The sequence below is a fragment of the Physeter macrocephalus genome, chromosome 7, assembly GCF_002837175.3.
Source record: "Physeter macrocephalus isolate SW-GA chromosome 7, ASM283717v5, whole genome shotgun sequence".
Taxonomy (NCBI): Eukaryota; Metazoa; Chordata; class Mammalia; order Artiodactyla; family Physeteridae; genus Physeter; species Physeter macrocephalus.
Genome location: NC_041220.1, coordinates 139,969,275 through 139,994,889, shown reverse-complemented (window position 1 = coordinate 139,994,889; position 25,615 = coordinate 139,969,275). Strand labels below are relative to the sequence as shown.

General features: G+C 37.2%; 1 protein-coding gene across 1 annotated transcript in view; it reads left to right on the top strand.

Annotated features, from left to right (window-relative positions):
• The window catches only part of SLC7A11 (solute carrier family 7 member 11), a 93,468-nt gene that overhangs the window by 8,255 nt on the left and 59,598 nt on the right, over positions 1-25,615 (top strand). The window contains exons 3-6 of the mRNA XM_007129093.4: positions 380-495; positions 7,192-7,317; positions 11,835-11,934; positions 18,619-18,663. Coding sequence (XP_007129155.1) covers positions 380-495; positions 7,192-7,317; positions 11,835-11,934; positions 18,619-18,663 — 387 coding nt within the window. The remainder of the gene's footprint in view (positions 1-379; positions 496-7,191; positions 7,318-11,834; positions 11,935-18,618; positions 18,664-25,615) is intronic.

Here is a 25,615-nt window from a genome sequence, read left to right as displayed (position 1 = left end):
AGAATCCGCCTGCCGATGCAGGGGACACGGGTTCGCGCCCCGGTCCGGGAGGATCCCACGTGCCGCGGAGCGGCTGGGCCCGTGAGCCGTGGCCTCTGAGCCTGCGCGTCCGGAGCCTGTGCTCCGCGACGGGAGAGGCCACGGCGGTGAGAGGCCCGCGTACCGCAAAAAAAGTAGCCACCAAAGTTGTAGACAGTATCTCATTTGGAATGTCTATGACAACCTAATCAAAGATGGAGTTCTGAAAAATCACAGACTTCCCTATTTAATAGGTTCCATATGCTGAATAATAGTACCTCAACGTAGAAAAAGTTTAGTGAAGATGCTATTTTTTTTTTTCTGTAGTTAACCTAAATATATTTGTTTTTTTTTTTTCTAGCCCTGCAGCCACTGCTGTGATATCTCTGGCCTTTGGACGGTACATTCTGGAACCATTTTTCATTCAGTGTGAAATTCCTGAACTTGCAGTCAAGCTCATTACAGCTGTGGGCATAAGTGAGTATCATAGGTGTAAATATGAAAAAGAAAAAATATCCCTACAAAAGTGATTGGAGACAAAGTTTCTTGAGACTTTTTGCGTGGTGGGACTGCTCCCCACATAGCGTTCTTCTTGCTTACAGTTCATTGCCAAGTTTGTGTTGGAAAACAAAGAAAAGAATAAGGAGTTGGAGTGATACCTGATGTGACATGACATGCCTGTTTTGCGCTGGGTCAGTAGCTGTGACGGCTAAGCTTTTAAAATAGGCAAACAAAACCACTTCGTTAGTAAAACAGTAACTGGATTGTACATAGAAAGAGACGTTTACAAATGAAAACCCAGTTTTTAAATGGATTCTGTATTGGAAAATATCCTTCCTCACCGATAACGTGTTGAATTATAACGCACTTAGCCTCGTGGGATGGTGTTTGTGTGTCGTGTTCATGGGTTTTCTAGTGTTAGCAGCTGTCACTCTCAGTGTTAGGATTTTAGCTGTCCATTGATGGTCAAAGAGTCTTCTTTCAGTATTTGATTATTAGTAGTCTTTCTCAGTTAGGAGTCTTCTTTATTGTCTCTAAATTAGGAAGTTGTTCATTTTCACCAATGGGCACAGATATTAGAAATTTTTTTTAAAAAGGCAATTAAAAAAGAGGAACATGGCCACATGATATAAGTGATATGAAGCCCAGTATGACTCTAACTTCCTGTTATGAGTCGACATTCCAAACTCTTGAATATGATGGGAGCTGATCACTTCCATGTAGATACTAACTGAATCACTGTTTTCAGAATCAATATGATCCCACTTGATTAAGTTTGACCTACTTGGAGATAGAGAGCTCCCCAGGAGTAATTGAACTGCACACCCATGAAAGAATTTGTAGTTATACATGGCTGAAGTATGTCAATAGAGCAACGAGGAGAGAGATGAACGTTTGACAGTAGAGGGGTGAGTGGTTAGTTAGCAGGAAAAAGAGTTAGGAATTGCACAGAAAGTATCTCTAGTGCTGGGTACCTGTATTTCTGAACTTAAGTAGGTTCGTCCTGGATTCTCCCCCTTAATTCATGGAACATACACAGATAATTGTTTGGTGAAATCTTTGAAGGGAGACAAAGAAAAATACTCGACTCAGACATTTCTGAGTTCTGGAAGGGTAATGGTGTTCTTGATTCATCTTTGCCCTTGATACATACTACCGATGTGAGACTTGGGGACACATCACTTCGACTTTCTGCACCTCAGGGTTCTTACCTTTAAATCGTGCCCGGTCCCATCAGGTGTCTTGTGAAGATTAAATGATAGTAAAAGAGACAATGTATATAAAGTGTTTTGGAGAATGCCAGACATTTTTTAAGAATGAAGTTACAAATGGTAGCTCTTTATACTCTTGTGGGAAAACATCTCATCAAATTCCATGAGACCAGGGGCTTACCCACTGCTGTGTTTCCAGCTCTTCCCATAGCACCTAGCATGTGCTCAGTAAATATTTGTTGACAACTGATTTTTATGAGAAGAGGTCTAAGAATTTTTCTCTAGTAGAGAAGCCAACGGAATGCCTGCGTGTTAAACTTGGAGGAGTACACATCTTCAGGTCTCTCAGGCAGCAGGAAGATGGAGGTAAATAGTTTGCTCCGATCTAACACCATGAATTTTTGAATTTTTGAATTTTTTTGAACCATCTTAGCATAGTGGTGATAACTCAGGCTCTGGAGGCAAACTACCTGGAATTGAAAGTTAGTGTCATAATTTCTTAGTTATGTGATTTAGGGCTAAATATTAAAGCTCTTTAAGCATCGTTTTTATTTATTGGTAAAATACCTGTGAAAAGATCACTTATCTTGAATGGCTGTGGAAGGATGAAGTCAGTCACATTTTTAAGACTTAGCAGAGTGCCTTAACCAACCACTTGAGAAATGAGAGTGGGGTGGTAGGGGGGCATTACTAAATACTGATTCACCCCCTCCCCTTTTAAAAGTACTCTACTTCGTTTCTGTCAAATTAATAAAAATGAACAGTTTTTGCTTACCCCAAATCTTGTCCATTCTAGTAAACGTATCAGGCACGTGGAAGTTCAACGGGGAAATCTTACCATTCACATTTGTCGTCTCTCCTCTAGCCCAATACTGACATTACTCCCTTTAACTTTTATGGAACTCCATGAATTTTCACTCTCCTTGTAGCTTCAGTAAACATTGAAGTATGTTCAATATTTGAAATGATATTTAGTTTTTTGGTTCTGCCCTCCTGAAACTAGACCCTGTTTAAGTATACACTCGAATGGCAGAATATTATAATAAAAATACTTTCCTTAAAACGTGGGATCTAGTCTCAGATGCATCCCTAACAGCCTCTCTCTCCGTCTCAATTTTCGTACTAGTTTAGTTTACGTAGGTGAGTAAAGAGCCCTACCTTCTTCCCATGACCTGTGGGAATAACTGGGGGAAGTAAACAAAGTAACGCTAATGATTGCGATGTGGGAAAAAGAAATCGCCATTTCTACAAACGCAGTACTGTACTTTCTTTTCTAAAACTGTACTTTCCTGGCATCATTAAATTACGTGAAGGAAACTCTAGGCCCAGTTCTGTGCTAGCTTCTCAAACATTGTACATGGAGTGGCTCTTTATAAATCTGAAATTGGACTATCCCTACTCCTTTTCTACCGTAACTAGATACCATGACAAGCAATTCTTAGGTAAATACATGTCGTATTGAAATATACAAGGACTGCAGAACAGCAACCATACCCTTCAGGAGGATGAGAAATAAAATGTGGACTCACAGTGTCCTGAAATCCCAGCCAAGATAAACATGAGCCTTAGCAGAGAGGAAGAGTCACCGGGAGTTTGGAAGAACTAGGTGTATCAGTGAGATCGTATGCGTCTTTTGAGCTACTTCCTCGCTGTTACCTGTGAACGACTGGTAAAAGTGTGGACTCTGGGGTCAGCTTACTTGGCTTCAATCCTATCTTTACACCTTACCTTCGTGAACACGCGCGAGTTAAGTAATATCTGGATTCTCAGCTGCTCATCAGAAAAATAACACCAGTGATGGTAACCACGTCATAGAGATAGGATTAAATAACATTATCCATGTAAGGTCCTTGCACAACGTCCGTCATATAACAATAGTATATATTTATTTAAGGCTTACCATTTTTATTCCCAATAGTGACATCCTAGATATAGTCTCTCTGTTTATTGCCAAAAACCTATCTGAAATTAACGTATCCAGGAAACGAATGCAAACAAAGAGATAGAGGTGACCCAGGCAGCTGCTACAGAGAACAGTGGAACAATTCACTTTAGCTCACCATGTCGCATCCATAAGTGTCCATATATTTTACCAGTTTAGCACAGAGCAGTCAGAAGCCAGAAGCCGGGGAGAACCTGAACCTGGGAGATGACCCAATATATCCAGGCTCAGTAATCTCACTCTGCAAAACAAAGACAGACTTGAATTACGGAAGTGCAGAAAGAAATACTTGCCAGTCCTTAAATCATGGTACCAGTTTTTAACACCCCTCGTTGCTGCATTTCAGTTCTTAGGAAACGGCATCATTAATAAATAAATAAAAACTATGTGTCCCTCTGTTTTCATTTTGGTAACATTTAAGGTAAGCAATAATAATAATAATAAGCCCAAACTGATACAAGTAATTCTTAATGCATGAAATTAGCAATCATTAATTCAAAGGAAGTAAAGCTAGGCTGAAAGCTTGCTCAGATTTCTTTGATGATTACAATGTGGATAGATAGTGTGTAAAAACCAAAGTATTGTAGATGTTGTTTCAGAAGCTCTGAAAACATGCATTTAGTGAATCCCAAATCCCTTTTCAGTATTGTTGGATAAGCAATATACGTAGACTTAAATGTCTCTGTAAAGACACATGATGAAGCAGCAGTTCTAGCCACTTGGGGACCTTCACAGAGCCTCTGTACTGGCTACCTTGTTACTTGTTAAGCTGGATCCCTTCAGGGTCACCGAGGTACATCTCAGCTGGAATTTGGCTTACGGAATAATGAGGGCAATGTCTGGATGCTCAGATAAAGCAGGGTTTTGAGAAACCTTTGAGAGAAATCAGCCTTAACCAGAATTTTTATTTCAGCTGTCTGAGAGGAAAGCAAGGTGAGATTATCCATTCATAATATTTGTTTGATTTTGTCTTCCATTTTTCTAAGAAAACTTTACAAAATATAAAATTCCCCAAACTCATTTTTTTCTGTTTCAATAGGCATTGAATGTAATGCCTACGCTCTTTATGAACGTAACAAACCTTCTTTCCTCTTCCCAAATATATAGAGGTTCTAAATAGGAGAATGCCTCTCTCTTTTCCCTCCCGCTTCCTCCCTCCCTCCCTTTCTTCTTTTTCTTCCTTCCTGTCCTCCCTCCCTCTATTCCTTTTTCTCCTTCCTCGTTTTTCTCCCCTCCTCTCCTTACAACAGCTCTTTTCTATTGTGGAGTACTCTCAAAAATAGTGTTTGGGGTTGTAGGAGCTCTAGTTAGAAAGAAAACAGTGATCTTTTGTTGGTGGTGGGAACATGCACCCAATTATTTTCAGATCAGTGCTGCATCTCCTTAACTAAAAAAATAATCCCTTTCTTATCATGACTCATTTATCACAGAGTAATTTACATAGAAAAAGGAAAAGAATCACTGGATGATGAAGATGAGCACAGAGTCGCATTCAATTATTTTCAATATATAAGTGCTTTGTATAGGGGAGAGAAAAGTAATTATTTTTTATCTTTTCACTGATAAAATAGTGCACTTGGTGATTAACAATAGACCTATTTCTTCATGTTTCCAGCTTCAAACATAGATAAAATATTTCTCTTAGCTTCCCATGTAGCTTACTCAGGGCTCCAGCCTTTCTAATCATTCTCATCATTATTCCTTTGAAACATTTCTTCATTAGTAACCTCCTATCTAACTTTTCATGGTCCCTTATTCTTCCTATCTTTTGAGTTGTTTTCAAAAATGAAAATTGCTTTTATTGATTTTTTTACTTAATACTTCATGTTCATTATAAAAATTATTTTAAATCATGTAGAAAAATAAATTTTTAAACTTGAAAATTATTCAATATTCTATCATCTATAGACACCTTCTGTTAATATTTTGGTACACACTCGTTCAGAATTTTTCGGTTCCTTTCTCTCTGTCTTTGTGTCTTTATCTACCTTTCTATCTACCTATCAATTTATCGTCTACCCATCTCTCAGTAATTTGCTGTATTGGTCAGTAAAACGTCATGAACAATCTTTCATGTAATAAATATTTAACTGCATCATGATTTTAAATGGCTGCTTAGTAAACCCTTAAAAAGGTATACCTTAATTAGCCTTCCTCTAGGGGGCTAGGTTATTTAAAAAATTTTGCTATTATACATTGTGTTGATACATTTGCTCCAATTCTTATATTCTGAAATGAGTTAATGATTGTATCAGGCAATTAGAACTATGAAGATCACTCATTATTGTACATATGGAAAGCTTCCTATTGCAACCTGAACTGTAAGAATTCTGTGTTTGGTTTTATCCTCCAAGAAGTATTTTCATACATTTTTGTTATTTGTTTAGGGAGACTACACCTTTTTAAAAATAAAGCTTATAGGTAATAACTACAAACGTCAGGTATGAAGTAGCTTTTTGGGCAGTGGAGGAGGAAGCAAGTTAACACTGAGCATAAGGTTTTAGAAAGAGCGTAAAGTTGAAATCCGCTGTCTGGAATAAGTCACTCCAGCAGAGTACAGGAGGCACGGTTTGAGATTATCGCCATTCATTTCATTCCTCTTTGGCTGAAGTTGGTTTGTTAAAACCGAGGATCCAGCTCATTCATTGATTCAGCAAAACTATGTCGATGATCTTCCTGGGCCAGGGATGAAGCTGGATACTAGCAAGACAGAGATGAATAATGCTTGTTCTGCCCTCGAGGTTCTCATGGTCCACAGTGCAGGGAGACTGCTGAATAGTTGAATACTACTCGGGACCCTGTGGACAGTATCACCAAGAAAGGGAAATTCTGCTGGCTTCAGACCCAACGTGCATCTGGGAACTCTTTTGGATTCATCCCTTGTAACATTTTTTCAAGTTCCAAAACATATCTGGGAAGCCTATACATTTAGGGTAGGTTGAAAGGCACTCCTGACTGTGCTGATTGGAGAGTGGAAAGGAAATGCAAAAAGTGCTGCCTACAGCTAGTCCCGAAGGTGAAGAATCATGTCCCAGCTCACGCATTGCCCCTTCTTGAGTGTGATGCCGAGCTGGCAGGTGACTAGGCACAAGATCAATCGCTGAGCGAGGGAAGTGTTGCCTGCTGTTATCAAGCTGAAGAGTCACATTCAGCAATCTCATTGCATGTGATGACTTCGGGATTTGCTTAGAAGGTATTCTTATATGCTTATTAGGGCGCTACAGTATTTGTCCACTCTTATTGACATATACAAAGACCAAGAGAGAACTTCTTACTGTTCACAGGTTTCATCCAAGCCTCTGAAACTTCAGTGTGCATAAAAATCACCTAGAGATCTTGCTGAGATACAGATTTGTAGTCCTTAGGTCTGGTGTGGTGCCTGAGATTATGCATTTCTCAACTGCTTCCAGGTGATGGCAACACTGCTGGTTCACGGATGGCACTTTGAAGAGCCACAACCAAAGACGTCTTCATACCAATGATGATTCACCTTTTCTAACTTCATCTATTTGTTTGCAGCTGTGGTGATGGTCCTAAATAGCATGAGCGTCAGCTGGAGTGCCCGGATCCAGATTTTCCTAACCTTTTGCAAGCTCACCGCAATTCTGATAATTATAGTCCCTGGAATGATGCAGCTAATTAAAGGTAGGGACTGAAAAGTAAATGGTTTTTGAAATACGTTTCTGCTTTTGGTCTCTTCTAACACTAACTTTCGCTTGTACTAGCAGAATCCCTTAATTAGTCTCTCTGCTCATGGAACTTAGACTCTGTACTGTCATCTAATTGATTTGAAAGCCTGCAACATTGGGGGTTGAGTTGGTATTTACAGCTGAATGGCAACAAGAGGATTAAGACTGGGCCAAGCAACAAAGTAAGGCATCAGTGAGTTTTCTCTTGGTCTAAACTATTTGTAGTGAAAACACAAAGGGGGAAAGAAAAATAAGCCATTAGTTTTAACTACAGATAAATATGTCTTCTTATTTTTACTTTAAAGTAGTTCAACCACGGTATTAAAGATTAGAAAAAGATATCTGGAAAATAATGAAAAATGATGAATAAATCTTTTACGGTTATTACTCCTTTTACCTTGAGAATAGATTCTTGACAGAAGGAGAGTCAGATATGGGAATAGCATTCTCAAAAAGACAAATATTGTCTGACAATAAAGGTAGCTGTAAAAATGTAAGTTTTATTGTTACATTATTTTTCATGTAAAATCTGCATTTCTGTGGAAATGTAACACCATTTTCTGGGAGTATTTGCCTTATAGACTTGACTATTAAATAAGAAAAGATCAGATGGTTGAGGGTGATGTCCCTTAGAGTTTCAGTTGTTCTAAGTAAGAAGGCACAGGCAATTGCTTGGATTCAGGGGAAGTTGTTGGATGAGAAGGAGGTCCAGGTGAGTTATTTAACAATGGGCACAATGGTAGGAAATAAGTAGGAAAGTGAGATGAAATGGTAAAGGAGTGACATATAACTTGGGCATGTTAAGTATTTAATGTTTACATTGATATTGTCTGTTCCAAGAAAGGGAATTTATAGAGAAATTTAATGAAATGGCAAGAGAAGAATTACACAAGACAAAAGGAAATGCCAAAATTAAGCAAAAAAAAATCATTGCTGATGGTAGAGGCATTAAACAGTAATAAAAGTGGAACGATTCGTCATTCTGTAGCTGGGGAAAGGGAGCTGCTGCTGTCCTTTGAATAAGCCTTGTGGGAGAGCTTAGAGCTCTCCTGGCTAAATGTTTGCATCAAATCCAGCAACCTCAGCCAACGTAAACACAATGAAGATGTTTAACACTATAGCTTACACTGAAGGGAAGACGTGGGCTCACTCTTCTAATTCACCTTGGCCTCCACAGAGCTGGCCTGCCCATATTTTATCTGACGCATCAGAAATGTAGGGAAAATAATCTGTTCTGCTGCTGCTTTCCTTTTCTGGGCTAACTCTTTAGACTTCTGTAAGGAATTTCTTCCATTTTTGGAAAGTGCAGAAACTCTGGGTCATGGACCCTTCTTTTGTTCTAGTTTAGGTTCCAAAAGATGATATACTATCCTTTAAAACAAAGATTTTTTTCTTTTCTTTTTTCTTTTTGATGTAGTGTAAGACTGTAGTCAGTTTTTACCACTTATTTATATATGTGTGAGAGGTGAGGTGAGGTTGCCCAAATGGTAGTGTATTGCAAATTCCTTGAGAGCAAAAGTCATGATAGATTGTTTAGATTTGTTTTTTGACATTACAATAGAATGATCCTTTAATACTTATGATATTGTTACTGAACCAAACTTAGGTCTGCTTGCCCGATGCACAGCAAAGCCAATCTACTGACACCAAGTTGTGGTGAAGGAAAGTACAGTGTTTATTGCAGGGCCAAGCAAGGAGAATGGGCAGCTCATACTCAAAAGACCTGAACCTCTGGATGGCTTTCAGGAAAGGGTTTTTAAAGACAGTGTGAGGGAGAGGGTCACAGGGTGCATGATCAGCTCATGAACCATTCTCTGATTGGTTGATGAGGAGGTAACAGGTAAGGTCACAGAGGTCAGCATTATGGATCCTCAGGTTGCAGCCAGTTTGGGGGCCACAAGATTGTGGTGATCATGCAGTTAGCTTCTTCCACCTGGTGGGGGTTTTAGTATCTGGAAAACAACTCAAGGGTATGACTCAGGATGTTATCTATAGCCCTTGAGGAGTAACTAAAAGACCTTGAGTTTGTTTTACGGCTAAACTATTACTATTTTTTTTCGTCTGGTTTGACTGCTTTCCTTTGTTTCTGCATTTTCTCACTTCTCTGATTAAAATTGCTCTTTGGAACTCAGGGAAGGCCTAAAAGGTTAAAACTTTTCTACAAACAAGAGGCAGGGGACATGGGGAGTGGTCTGTCCCCAGGAAGACCCCACAGGGTCCTACTCAGTTTCAATGCCAGTGCTTAATGTGACCATGTTTCCTTATATCTCAACAGAGAAGTGACCTGAGGATTTTACTACATTTAAAGTAAATTAAATATTTTGGAGAGTATTCTTAGTAGGTTTATTTACTCTATTACTATAAAACAGTGATTCTCTTTGTCTCTAACTTATCACATATTTCTCACATTAATATGAAACTTCAAGAAGAGAAAAATTTTACTTATACAGATTGTGCATTTATTCTAATCTAATGAGATCCAAAAACTAGCTGTATATTCTGTATTCTCTTATGAGGATTTGTTAAACTTTCCTTTGAATATAATAACTTTCATCTTCGTGAGACCTCTGTTATGCAGCCAAAATATTCCTGAAACTTAGAAACACCTCTCTTTCATTATACGCTCAAAATGGCCCTTTTCAGGATCTGTGCTTGGGATTCAGTCTTTTCAAAGTTTGATATCTCTTATTGATTATTCAGTGCTGCACTCTTAGGAATATTGTCCCTTAAGGCCAACTAGACCACAGATCATGGTAAAGCAATATGCAACAGATGTTTTTACAGGGTTTCCAGTATTTATATTTTCCTTCTATGAGGACACAGAGATGTTTTTGTAAAATAGGTATTTCTGAATTGACAGTATCATTTTTAAAAATGAACTATATTTGGGAATTGGATGCTTTGAGGGGAAAGTCATTTAGTGGATAACTCAATATTCTCCATTTTGGGTCTCAAAACTTGCATGTTATATTGATACATGTATTGTTGTCTGGACAATGCAGGCAAAAACTGAGATTTGAGTGAAGAGAGAAAAGGTCTTATGTATATCATCTACCTCCCATCCGCCTTTTATTTTCTAACAGGAAGGCCAGTTTTGAAACAAGTCACATTTCCCATTTAGATCATCTCATTTGCTATTTTCTTTGGGAAATAGAGACTTTTCATGCTTAACTTTGAATACTGATTGACTAAAGTAAATCTGAATTTCTATTTTTTAATTACCCAAAAGATAAACAGGAAAAGTCCCATTATGATTTACAAAGTAGAGAAAACTGTTATGCATAAAAGTGCTCAGTCCAGGGCTTCCCTGGTGGCGCAATGGTTAAGAATCCGCCTGCCAATGCAGGGGACATGGGTTCGAGCCCTGCTCCGGGAAGATCCCATATGCCGTGGAGCACCTAAGCCCATGCGCCACAACTGCTGAGCCCGCGTGCCACAGCTACTGAAGACCGTGCACCTAGAGTCCGTGCTCTGCAACAAGAGAAGCCACCACAATGAGAAGCCCATGCACCACAATGAAGAGTAGCCCCCGCTGGCCGCAACTAGAGAAAGCCCGCACACAGCAGTGAAGACCCAATACAGCCAAAAATAAATAAATAAATTTATAAAAAATAAAAATAAAAGTGCTCAGTTCACATGTCGATGCAAAAATTTGTTTAAACCTATTTATTTTAGAGTTCAGTATAGTTTCTTTTGTGTTTCTAGAAGGAAACCATGCCATTCTCTAGGAAAGGGTCTGCAGATTTTCTCTGTAAATGGGCAGGTAGTAAATGTTTTCAACTTTGTGCACCATATGGTCTCTGCCACAACTATCAGCTCTGCTGGAGAGTAAAATTAGCCATAGACTGATAGTATCAGTCATAGGTAAATAAGTGGATCTAACTGTGCTCCAATAAATCTTTCTTTACAAAAGAAGCTTGGGGGTGCGGAGCAGATTTGTTCCACAGGGTTTTCCAACCCCTGTTGGTATCTAATGAACTATAGGGAGAAAGCAGAAAGTAAGTTAAATGATGTGAGAAGGTGGTTCTTGGGTTTCATGCCTCCTCATTAAAGATAGACCCTTGAATATTTCTTCCCAAGCATTATATTATCATCATTTTTAAGAATTATATCACACTTCTAAAAACTATAGTTTACAGACGATCCTTTAGTCTTCTTTCATGGTCAAACTCTGTTATGAGTAGAGGCATGCTTAAAAAAGAGATTGTTTTTGAAATGCCATTTTCCTCTTTGCCATGATTTTATTGAAATAAATGTGAGGTAGTGTTAGTGGCAATCAGTATACTTTTGGGACTCCTTCTGTAGAATGGATACAGCATTAATAAAGTTGGGAGTGAGCAGAGAGTAAGAAATCTAGACCTGAAACTGTATAGTTCATTCCCAACCCCCCTCCCCCCCATTCATGTTTATGGTTAAAGAATGAATAATTACCAATTCTTTGAAAAGTCCTAAATCTTTCTATTCTTATTGTAGGGCAAACACAACACTTTAAAGATGCCTTTTCAGGAAGAGATGCAAGTATTATGGGATTGCCACTGGCTTTTTATTATGGAATGTATGCATACGCTGGCTGGTAAGTTGGTATCGCTATCAACTGGTGATTTGGATGATTCATTAATTCCTTCAAGTACTTTAAGTGCCAAGCAAGGTGCTAGGCAAATGTGAACAGGCATAATCCAGTGTGACATGCTTTACTTGAAGTGAGAAAGATGATGTGGCTCCCTTCACCAGGCCAATTACCATGCACACAACTTAAAACAGACATCACTGAGGTTTCCAGTCAAGGCAACTACCAGATTTAACCTGATAATGTAAAAAAGAAACAAATGCTGGGTCTTGAGAACCAGTACAAATCACTTATAAGTATGGATCAGTAAGGGCATAAGAGCGCCACAAGAAATTAAAGATTAGTATTGATACTTTGTCAGAAAGCCTCCCAGCAGAAGCTACAGAGGTGTACCCAATAGTGATTAATTGATTTACTCCACCTTCCCATGAGAAGGAAATAATTCGATACAGAAATAAGTAAGATGTTCCCAGGAGGTAAAATGGTACTCTGAAAGGCAGGGAGGAGAAAACGGGATAGTGAAATCAGGGGTACTAGATAATATGTTACATTTTAAAGGACCTTACAAGTTCCTTAAAATTTCCTCAACACTTGAAAACAAAAAAATGCAGGAAGGATGAATAAAAGCACTGTGCCACAAGTACATTTCCTTAAATCCCTGTCCAACTGTGATGCCATGCCATTCCGGTTGAAGCATTAAAGCTTTGTATTTATATCTTGCTTTGTTCAGGAACTTGAATAACAATAATCATGGCCAGGAGTGGGATTTTTTTCCTAATTAAATTTTACTGATCTAATGAGATTTAGTTGAAGCGACTACTGCAAGAAATCCCATTAGGTAGAAAAATACTACTTAAACGTCAAAATAATTGTAATGCAATTAAATTTCATTGTTTTGGAATAATTACTAGCAATAGTTCTTCTTTATTATTTATAGAGCTAATAGTTGTACAGTTGCTGTGAGAATGTTCTATGAGTCTAAAAGTAATGAACTACACTAGCTCAAAAATTATGTAAATGCATTTCAAATGCAAATACAATTTCCTTTTGTTTCTTTTGTTTTTAGGATCTTACCTTCCAGCTAATGCATGGAATATAAAAATATTTTTACCCTGTTAATCTCACTGAATTATGGAAATAGAGCACTAGAGGAGAATTAGGAGAGTACAGGAACTAAAAATTTTATTATGGTATTTGAAGCAAAATGTTTGAAGTTCTTAGAAGATTGTAGCTCTAAAAAGTCTAGTGTAAAATGTTTGCGTATTCTCGAAATATTTTGATAGCCATTGCGTGTAAGCATTACTCTTAGTATTTGTGAAGTCTTTTTATTTTTGTCCAAAGCACAACGTGGTGCTGAACAAAAAACAGAACGGAATTGTGCTCCCAGGGTTGGCAGCAGAATTATCTATTCCATGGCTATTCAGCCTGATCACAGCTCTGGCACCCTGGGGCACCAGCCAAGCCCTGGGAGGGTCACCAAGAGACACCAGAGCAAGTGGGGAGGTGACAAAAGCTTTCAGCTAGAGCCAAGTGTTGGGGGCTTGGCGGTATTCAATCAGGAATGCGGAATGTGGAGATCGTCACGAGGGAGATTTGATTAATTCTATTGAATGAAGTTTCTTTTGCCTGTGAGTACCATGCATCTGTTCCCACGGAATCTTAACAGTATTCTTCTATCCAACTCACTCCCCTACTATAAGTGCTGAATATTCAGGTTACCTGCTTTATGTAGAGCAAATCTTCTCCACTTCTGTAAGCTTTTGAGGGCTGGTAGATTTCTGCAAGTATAAAGACTCTTTTCATTTGGAATGATCTTATTATCTTAATCTTGCGTTTTGTTGATGCTGAACCCCAAATGTTACTCTTGTTAAAATGATTAAAAATGACAATTTAGGTGATAATAAACGAGTCCAAAGAACTGCAAAATGGGGTGGAGGACAGGAAGCTTTTATAGGATGAGGAGTAAGGAGCAAAGAAAAGAACAATAGAAAATGAGTATGAAACAAGGAAATAATTATAGACCCCAGAGGTGGCTTGGCGTTTGGAGGTGGAGTGGCTCTGTCTTGGGCCTAGAAATATATTTCAATACTCTGTTTACAGTGTAAATGGGGTTTACATGAACCTTTGGTCATACTTTTACCCGTCGAATCCTCATGTCCACATCCTAGTTTAAAGAACAGGAAACTGTTGGTTTTCTTGTATTCTAGAGGGTTCAATCATAGTGTAGGAAATTAAGGCCGGGATTTTAAATGGACTGTTACGCGTTACCAATGGTTAATGTAGGGGGCAGATAAGTAACTATGTCTCCAGCAGGCTGTTCTGCTACCTGAATGCTGCTTTGTGGATAGGTAGAAATCATCTGCTTGTTAATCTGTGGCCATCAGTCTTAGAAAAAGGGAGCTGTGTGTAGAAGAAGTAGTCTGTTGGTTTGGAGTGCCAGAGGAAAAAGTTAATATCTGTATATAAACGGAACAAGATGGAGACTAAAAGAGTTCCCAAAGCAGGGGGTGTTTAGGCACTTTCCAAATGTGATCCTGCCTCTCTGACCTTTTTTTGTCTTTCATGATGGAATTACAAGACTGGGTTGTGGAATTATAAATTGGGCGCCATAAATGAGCCTCCACTCCCTGCGCTGCTGCCTTGACAATCTTTGATGCAAAAAAAGGAAAAAAAAAAAAAAAAAAAAAAGGGTGTAGGGCGCATTGCAAATAAGGAGACAGAAGCAGCTGGTGTCCTCAGAAGTTAACCACCCAGGGTGTAAGTAAATGCGGCAAGACCCCTGTTGTCTGGGAGGCCCTGCTCCGTTAGTAAGTCACCCGCTATGTGTTGAATAGAAACAAGACACAGCCAAACCTTGGATCTGAATAGAGCAGGCTGTTGGTTTATGAGGAGTGCTGGACCTTTTTAGAATGATGAAAACTCCTTCACAGAAACATGATTAGGGGAAAAGAAATCATTAACCCAGCCAGGTCACAGAGTTGGGTCAGAACAACTTTTATATTATTGCCAACGTCTGCATTCAGAGAAATATGTCCGCCAGTCTCCCTTGTGGCCCAGGGGAACTCAATCAATTTCAGTCCCATATCCTGATCCAAAGCTAAATATTGCTTGGTGGGATTTTTTTTTTTTTTATTTGAATTGTGTGATAGAAAATAGTTTTTTGGTCTGTCTTTTTTCTCCCTTTTAAATCCTATCTTCAGTGGATTTAGTCTTTCTAAAGCACCTGCTGGGATTATTTTGTAGCATTGTGTCAAATCGAATCTAAAGAATAAGCTTCTTTTCAAAATAATTCACATAGTTGGGTATCAGAATGCATTGCCAGCTTTGCAGTGCCTTTTATACACAATCATGGAAAAGCTGGAACAATAGATCTTATGAACATTCTCTAGAGAACTTGAGGAGATGGGCTATGGACGCATGGCTGGAGACTTAGAGAGCATAAAGGTGTATTTCCCACAGGAGTGAATGTTTGGACCAAAATAAGAAGCTTTCTCCTTCCTACCTCCCACTCTGTCCCAAGCCCTTTCCTTTTCTCTATGGCAAAATATTTGAAATTGTGTTCTTTTTTCGTAAATATTTCCTTTCTTGCCTTAACACTGTTGGAAAAAGACCAGTTCTAAAACAACTGTTTAGAAGGAACTGGCTATTTTTGGAGTGAGAAGCCTGGAAATATTTCTAAGTGTGTGTGTGGTTTTTGCATGGGTTTTTTTTTTGGCGGGGGGGTTGTTTTGTTCATTTTCTTCCTGTACTTCCCACTGCCTTGGGCTTATAACAAACACATCAGATCCCTCAGAGTGTATATTCCAGATATAAGTATTGATTGTTGCTTGCATTTCTGGTGTAACTACAACCTCTATTTTTAGAAGCTTACTTTCTAGTCATTAAAAAATATCCTTGGCTGCTGACGTTTTAGATCACCTTTGGTGCTACTGTTTTCTCTCACATATTCAAATGTTTCTACTTAGAACATGGTCCTTACAGTGTTAGACACCTGAACTTTATTAAAAGATAAACTGAGGCATATTAAAATGTTAAGAGTTTGAGCAAAAATCGATATGAATTGACAGCATCCTGTCTTGCGGACAGAAAGGAGCTCCAGGGAGCTGTACAGAAGAGAAGGCTTTTATAGGCAGAAGGCGGTGGAAACACAGAAGTTATACTAAGCCATAAAACAGCTTGGTTATTACAAAGTTATTTTCATTTAGGGGATGGCAGGGGTCTGTCAGGCAGAATGCTTAAATAATGCAATTCCTAATTGACTGGTTTCAGATTCCATTTCTGAGAGATCTGAAACTTTAAGTGAATTACAGTTTGGTTTGGTGACACGAGGCTTAGCATAAGCTACTCCATTTTGGGCCTGTTGTCTTGTGTTTTGTTTTGTTTTGTTTTGTTTTACAACCATGAACATCAACTGCCTATTTGTGAATAAAGGCGGAATAAGACAGGTTTTCTCATCTTTGTTTTAAGGTGTGAGATACCTTAATTATATTAAAGGCTGATGGGCTAATAGTCCAGCCTCTTGGTTTTACATGATAGAGACTTTGTCCCTATAGAACCATGCTTCTGTGGACCTATATAATAGCTATTTTATCTTCTAAGGAATAATAAGAGCATAGAGGAATACAATGAAAATATGACTTTTTTACTTTGCGGAAAGTTTCTAAGCCTCTGAAATGGAGAAGTAGAAAGGTCTTTGTATGTCTAGTTCTCTTCATTATGATCCCTTAGTTCTCCCATCTTCACGATCCAGTTATCTCTGTGTGCTTATTTGAGGAGTCTGCCTCAATTTTACATCTTGGAACCTTGAAAGAGTACTTTAAGGGCTTTAAATGGTCTCCAGAAGTCACTTTAGGTTAGAAAAAGAAGTCAAGGATGCAAGGCGATTGACATGCCTGGATGGGATAAGTAATGTCATTAAGTGAGGGAAAGGAATCTGAATTTCTCTAGAGCCATAAATTTAGGGTAATATGTGGAATCCTATGGGACTTGAAAGTGAAATATTGTGTGCCTCCAATGCTTCTTGTCATGTAAGAGATGACAAAAGTGTTCAGGATCTGAGGGAAATATTCAAAGTGTTCTGCCCTTTAGTTATCAACTTACAGTGTAATGACTAACAATGGGCCTAAAATTAGCTGCCTAAATACACACACACACACACACACACACACACACACACACACACACACAAAGCAACTTCACCGTTGCTATTATGCATAAGGCATAGTTGCCTTATGACTTGAGGTTATTTGTGTGGGATGCATATTGGAAAACAGTGAATGGAAAGGAAAAAGTGCAAATTGAGAATTGATTATCCTTCATCCCATTTTATTTCCTATGTGGCTTCTGTGTTCATATCCAGAAGCCAATTCCCTAAAACGAAGAAATGCTATTATCATGCTTCTATTGTCCTGCAAGTTTTTATCACCCCTACTAAAAGCTGGATTCCCAGAAGCCAAAGGCCATCTTGTACTTACCTTCTGTTCTCACTCCCAGGGCACGCTTTGTGCTGCAGAGTACTAAGCTGTTGCTCACATCCCTGTGCATATAGCGCTTTCCCACACCCCCCGTGCTCATGTGCGCTACTCTGCCTGGAATGTCCTCACGCCGCTTGACCAGGGCTAAACATCAAGCATTTCTGAAGACTCAGCTTGGGTGATGCCTTCTCTCAAAAACCTTCCAAGACCTGCCAGTCTGGTTTAGACCTCACGCCTGTCTTCCATGGTAACCTGCGGATGCTCTGACATTGCTTTCTGTGCTGTATCACACCACTCTGTGGACCATTTTATGAACTATGAACTCCTTGACAAGAAAGATGATAGATTTTCTACTTTTATTTCCCCAGTGACTGACATGTGAGAATCTCATACATTGCTGGTAGGAATGCAAAAATGGTGGAAAATAGTTTGACTATAAACATGTATCTACTCTGTGACCCAGTGATCGTATTCTGAGTATATGCCCAAGAGAAATGATGGCATGGTCCCCAAAAGAACATATACAAGCATATTTATGGTATCTATATTCATAATAGCTGTAAATTGGAAATGATTCAAATATCCATCGGTGGTATAGTGTATAGTGTTACATTCATACAATGAAAAGCAACGATAAAGAATGGTGAATTACTGCTCCATACAACAAACAACATGGATGAGACCCAAGCCATAAAGTCCAGCAAAAAAGCCAGACACAAAAGAATAAATATTGTATAATAGTTATACAAGCACATATTATTAGTCTATTGTAATGAAACGAGCAAAGCTAATCTATAGTGGTAGAAATCAGAATAGTGGTTGCCTTTACAGGAGGGTGGAGGAGATGATAATGATTGCAAAGGGCCTTGAGGGGACCTTCTAGGGTGCTAGAAATGTTGTATCTTTCTATACTTTTGTCAGTTACATAGGTGTATACATATGTAAAAATTTATCATTGTATACTAAGATTTGTTCACTGTACTGTTTGTGTGCTATACCTCTATGAAAAAGTTAAGAAATAAAAAAGAGCTCCATAAATACTGCTTAATAGAAAAATGAATTGTGGGAGCTTTGGGTGCTGGAGATTTTCATCTTAGGTTATTTATTTATAAAGTTTTTATGATTCTGAGTTTGATTTTAAATATTTAAAATTTCAAACTTTGGGTGACGATCATAAAATATATTAATGGTTTATAATTCATGAATGTCTTTTTAGGTTTTATCTCAACTTTGTTACTGAAGAAGTGGAAAATCCTGAAAAGTAAGTAGCCACAACTACCTTGAAATATTTATAAGGAATGAAATGTAAGGTTGTATGGTTAAAAAAGTGGACCTAAAGAAGGAATTCAGTGAGGGCTAATTAGCTTTCTCACTATCATCTTTCTCTTGGGCAGTAAAACTTACTTGATTTTATCATAAATTGATGTAAGTAACTTTATTGTATATTCTACATCCAATATAAAATTGTCTGATAATCTGAAAGCATAAAAGAATAGAGTTATAGTTTAGGTAACTCATTTCATAAAACATACATACAACTTAAAATGGACTCATGGATGCTCACAAACGTGCTATGAGATGCGAACTCCGAAAGTTGATTATTTCTAGTAATTCATGTGAGTTTTTTCAGGGCTATCCAATTAAAGAGAATGATGTAATTAATGAGCAAGTAGTTATGAAAGCCTATAAATAACTGCAGAATATCCTAGGAACTTGTAAATTTGGGGAGCTGGATGACTGCTTTTACTTTCTGTTATTGGTAAAAGTCATCCTTTTGATGATTAGGTGATTTGATGATGATTTATATACTGTTTCAGAATGAATTATTTTTAAGCTAGAACTTTGAAAACTGAATTATACCTGACTTTTTACAGGAAAATCGCATAATCTATAGCCAGAAAAGGGAAATTTTAAGTAGCACAGTGTAAGATAAAGACAGAATTTTAGAGTTACTTAATTCATCTGATTTTTATGAAATATCTATACCATGTTCCAACCATTGTGCATCATCTGACATGATGAATAAGACGTATTCAAGATTCCATTGTCTAGTCATTGAGTCAAATGTGTGAACAAATAACTAACATGGTGTGATTGGTGCCATAGTAGATTATTTTCCCCATTTGACAGAGACGAAAGGAGGAAATATTTATCTAGGGAGATGTTGCTTCTATAGAGACTCAAGTGATGAGTAGGTGTTCCTTAGGTAATTATAAAAGAGAGCGAGAGAGAGGGAGAGAGAAGAGAGAGGGAGAGAGAAGGGAGAGGAAGGAACAAACTTCCAAGAAAGGGAAACAAGTACAAAGGTGAGTCAGTATGAAGTAGCCTGGACTTCAGAGAACATGCTTAAGGGTTGACAATTCAAATTAAGGTAGACTAAAATTCGGGCAGCAAGTATATTGGCAGCTAATTAGATCTGGCCAAGTACCAGAGTTGTCAGAATTTTGAATACGCAAACCAGTAATTGAGGTTCAAATAGTGTTTCATACTATCTGATTTAACCATTATGCAAATCACTATGTAATTTAAACATGTGAAATGGTTATTTTATTGAGAAATATGATAAATTTCTAGCAATGTTTTCATATTTATACCTGGAATTGTGGTAGAGAACATGCATTTACCAGGAACTAGTTCTTTCTAGCATTGCTTTGAAATGATAAACTACATTATGACTCTAAATCCGCTGATTACAGAGATAAATGGGTTGTGCCCTGCCTTTTTATTTTTGCGAATAATTAGTGTGTAAGTGGCAATGAGGAGGAAAGACTCCTCTTACTAGATTTTATGTAAAGTATTTATTGAGTCTCCATTGTGTGAAAGAGATTACTATGGTTTATGACTGTCTTTTTTAAGTCTACAAACATTTTAAAGAGACCAATTACTAAAATCCAATATCAGAGAATATTTCTTATGAAAGGAATGGCAAACTGTAGGTCTGTGGATGTGACCTATAATGTAACAGCTATTACATGGTGCATCAGTGGCATGGAGATAGTTCATATTCTCATTTAATGTTATTTAATAATTTAAGCATAGATTCTGTTTTCAATATGTACAATTATAATATTGTGCATATTAAGCATATTCAAACTATGCCATTATTAGCTTGATCTGAATTTCTGATGCATTCTGGCAGAGAGGTATGCCAGTCAAGGATTCTCTCTCTCCCTCTTTCTTCTTCTTAATTTAAGAGGCTTAGTTTCACACATTGATAATGTTCATGATCAAGATATACAAATACTAAAGAACAGTGATGTATTGATTCGGGGTTTGTTGTCTGCTGTTGCAAAGAAATTTCCTCATCTCAAGAAGTGAGAATAATAATAGCACCTACTTCATTGGGTTGTGGTAATGAGTACGTAGATTAGTGACTGTTACTTTTTAATCTCTACCTAATTGCTTGTTGCTACTATTATTATATTCTTATTTTAGGAGCAAGGTAAAATGTTGCTCCCATAAGAGTGTTTCCTAGGTTTCAGTATCCTAAGCAATTCTCTTTCTTCAGTGTTTTTGAAAGAAATGCAAAAAAAAATTTCACACCATATTGAAGCCTGTTGTATAAGACTAAGATTGTTATCACTGGTTACACTGGATGATATATTGTCATTTTCTGGAAATCATGATTCTGCAAATTTCATTAAATATTCCTAGAATACTTTTAATTTAAAATTATATTTTAAGCTCTTAAACTTAGGAACTTTTCAGGAGAGAGTACAAGTCTCTAGATTTTTAGGTCAAGATAATGAGTAACTTCCAAGACAACTTGAAGAAAGAAACCTCCGATACCTTTTGGTTCTTTTATGTTAGATACTCAGATATTCAATGTTTGCATGGAGGAGTCTGTGTAAAACTCAGACAACACATTTATTTTCTCAAAATCAGAATATGAGAAATCTCCAAAATCCCGTTAATGGAAAGTAAAGGTTAAATTTGTACTATGTATTTATCAACCAAAGAAATTCAGGGTTTTGAGCAATTTATTCAATGTCTTAACTGTAAAAATAGCATTTCCCTGAAATGTTGACAATTTTTCCAGGTCTTTTAAAACTAAATCTTATTTTTTAAACACAGAGAATGCTTTGGGAAATATCGATGATCGAATATAGAGAATGGATGGTAAAATTATGTGGACCTCGTCCAGATGTGTAATTTGTATTAATTTGTAGGAAGACACGGCTCCAAAATACCTTTAGATACAAGGGAGAATAGCTATAATTCCATCTCCTTTGTGACGTGCCAAGATAAATGTGTTTGCCCATCAGTCACGGGTGCATGTGTCCAGGTGTGCTGTAACGGGCAGCATTCAGCAGCTGGTGAAATGAATCATCAGCTGGAGATACAACCCTTTTTACTGTCCTCCTCCACCTAGGCAATAAAATTTCCCTAAAATTGTGACCTGATAGAAAAAGGGATCATTAATTTAGATCAGTGAAAATAGCAATGCGAGTTAAAATATATAGGATGTGGAATAAAGTTTCATGATCACAATTGGCTACCCTTTCCATATAATTTAATTTCAGTGGAAATCTTTCAAATTAGCTAACATTACTTTATGGAATAATTTCTGAACTGCTATTATGAGCATTACTTACAGAACAGTTCCTTAATGTCGTAACAAGTGGGAGATCAACTGGGAGATGAATGCAATCCGAGTAACTAGCTCGTGGCTTCTTTCTAGTCTTAAGTTTCATCTATTCTTTAAAGCTTGTAAAGCACTAATCCTAAAAATTTGGGCAAAATTCCTGTTCTGTGATTACATTTGTAATGTTAAAAAATGTTCCCGTGGTCGGTCTTATAATTTATGTTTTCTTCTCTAAGAGTAGCTTTGGATCTATGGGAGTAGTTACCCTTTAGGAGGTATTTAACATTTTTATGTGAAAACACAGTGATTATCATTGAAATTTTATAGATATATAAAAGTATTTCATTTAATAATTATTTATAGCATGGTAACTGGCTCCACAAACAATAAATATTAGAGTAAGAATAGTATTTTGAGGAGCACAAATATCCAAAGTTTGGACCATGAAGGTGATAGAATCCCAAGGAACATAAGAATTTTAAAATGTTATTTTCCCCCCAAATGAAGTGTGTAGTGGTAATCATTGCTAATGTGTATATTTGTTCTTAAAAATCAAAGTGTTTTTATTTGCAAATATAATGAGTTTTGCTTTATGACATTAATTTTGTGGCAACTGTGCAATCTATCACTGTTCAAAAAGTTACACGGTGCGAAGAACATATCATTGAGATGTATAATGTTTGTAATCCTGCTCTCAGATGGATAAATCATGTCTCATGTTGATGAAAGCCAAGAAGTGAATTGCTTTACTTTGACCTTGGGGGTCTGAGATTAGTCAGTCTGTCTATCAGACTCGTTCCAGTGTTCTTCTCACTTCATTTATTCCTTATGTTCTGAATACTTGGAAATACTAGACTTGAAGGAAGTCAGTAAACCTTGATATCATCTGTCATTGTTGAAGAGCAGGCTATCAACACTCTGTGAATAATCAACTTTAATAGAAGGTTTAAATAATCAGGGTGTCATGTTTAATTAATACTTTGCCTGCTTTCAATTTTTATTAATTGATGCCTGAAAGTCATCACACCTTGCATCAATGATAACTTAGAAGAAGAGAAATTTGGTTTGGGAAAAATGCCCAAAAACCTTTAAGGTCTGTGTTCAATCACAGGGGTTCATAAATGGTCCACTATCACATTATTTACATTCAGTTCAGATGGTGCAGTCTTAAATTCATAGCATATATGTTCTAATTCTCACTGACTTATATTAAGCCAGAGTAAAGGCATTTATTAATGATATTTTACTGTTTTATAAGGCCTGTTGCTTATAGGACATATAAAACTGTTAACATGATTAAAAACACAGCAAAACAAAGCAATTTAAAAATCTTGCCCAAATGTGCCATAGTAAAGCTGCCTGACAGAGTATGAAAAGTTGACTTGAAGTCTTTTATCTTGCATGTTGGCATTTTAAGGATGCAGTTTTCTATGAGAGGCAAATCTTCCTCTTTATATGCTTTCTAGCTTTCTAATGCAACAGTTGCTAGAAAATAGCATATAATGTATACATGTGCAGATTGCAGTAATACTATGTTTTGTGATCTTTTTATTAAAAAGTAATGTTATCTACTACATTCTTAGAATATTTTCAAAGTGTCTTTTACAAATACTCAAGGGATATATGTTCTTAAGGTATGCAAACGAATTTTCACAGAGTTACCTCACTATAGATAAATGTAGATAGAAAAAAATAGGGATTATTAAGCAGAATTAATTTGCAAAAAGAATTTGCCAAATGAACTTCGTAGAAATGATGTCTGCTAACCAGGTTAATTTGTAAAATTGAATTTATACCAAAATTTACAAAGATTTCTTTGGCAAAATGAGGCATCTCTTTATTAATGACAATAAGACATTGCTAGGATTATCTTAATATGTGACAGTGTTTCTCTTCAGTTGTTGAAATAATTGAAACCTAAATTAAAATCACTCTATTTTATGCATTTCTTCTGGAAATATATATATATATATATGAAAAGTTTGGTAAATCCATTTTAAAATATAGTGGTTGAGCCACTGAGGCAGACAAAAGATCAGTATTTGTCCAGATGACACAGAGAAGAAATGATTCTATGTTCAGACAACAAGGTCACCAAGTTACTCTGCCTTTGTGCAGTTTAAAAATTTCTCACTGATGGAACATGAGGTTGATGTACCCTGGGATCAAAATTCTTGCATTTCTCAGCTTCACACATGCATAAAAAATACGTTTGGCTCAAACACAGTTTGTTCCTGTAAGGCTGAAATGTCAAATAAGTGGTGCAGAAATTAAAGGATTATGTTATAGTATTTTATCAGGCAGTAATCAAAGAAGATATTAATCCTTCAAGTGCTTTGTGGAAGACATTTAGATATTTTAAAAAAAATTTTAAGGATTCTAACCCCATTATGAGGCAAAAATTTGAAGGTCAGTGCTTTTGACTGCTTTACGTCCTTTCACATTCGTTGTTTCTAAATTTGAATTTTAGCTGTATTGAAGTTTATGTTTTGAGTCTAGACTCATAAACTCCTGTTTTAGGAGCAATAATAGTGGCTGATTTAATTCTACCCTGTGTTTCTGATCCCATTAATTATCCATAAAATAAGAGATCACAAGTGAATAGAATCAAAGAACTTCAGAACTAGAGGAGGACCTCGGACGCTGTATAATTTAGCTTTTCACCAAATGCATGAATCTCCTCCATAATATCTTTAAACAGATATAATTCATGTAAAATACAATGAGAAACTTACTATAACTTCTTTGACTGGGCTACCAATATTTTTTACCTGCATATGTTTATTATCAACCTGCTAATTTCTTTTTTTTCCCACATCTTTACTGGAGTATGAATGCTTTACAATGTTGTGTTAGTTTCTGCTGTATAACAAAGTGAATCAGCTATATGTATACATATATCCCCATATCCCCTCCCTCTTGAGCCTCCCTCCCACCCTCCCTATCCCACCCCTCCCCTCTAGGTGGTCACAAAGCTCCGAGCTGATCTCCCCGTGCTATGCAGCAGCTTCCCACTAGCCATCCATTTTATATTTGGTAGTGTATATATGTCAATGCTACACTCTCACTTCATCCCAGCTTCCCCTTCCCCTCCATGCTCTCAAGTCCGTTCTCTACGTCTACATCTTTATTCCTACCCTGCCACTAGGTTCATCAGTGCCACTTTTTAAAATTCCATATATACGTATCAGCGTACAGCGTTTGTTTTCTCTTCCTAATGTACTTCACTCTGTATGACACATACTAGAACCATCCACCTCATGACAAATAACACAATTTCATTCCTTTTTATGGCTGAGTAATATTCCATTGTATATATGTGCCACATCTTCTTTATCCGTTCATCTGTCTGTGGACATTTAGGTTGCTTCCATGTCCTCGCTATTGTAAATAGTGCTGCAACGAACATTGGGGTGCATGTGTCCTTTTGAATTATGGTTTTCTCTGGGTATATGCCCAGTAGTGGGATTGCTGGATCATATGATAATTCTATTTGTAGTTTTTTAAGGAACCTCCATACTGTTCTCCATAGTGGCTGTATCAACTTACATTCCCACCAACAGTGCAAGAGGGTTCCCTTTTCTCCACACCCTCTCCAGCATTTATTGTTTGTAGATTTTTTGATGAC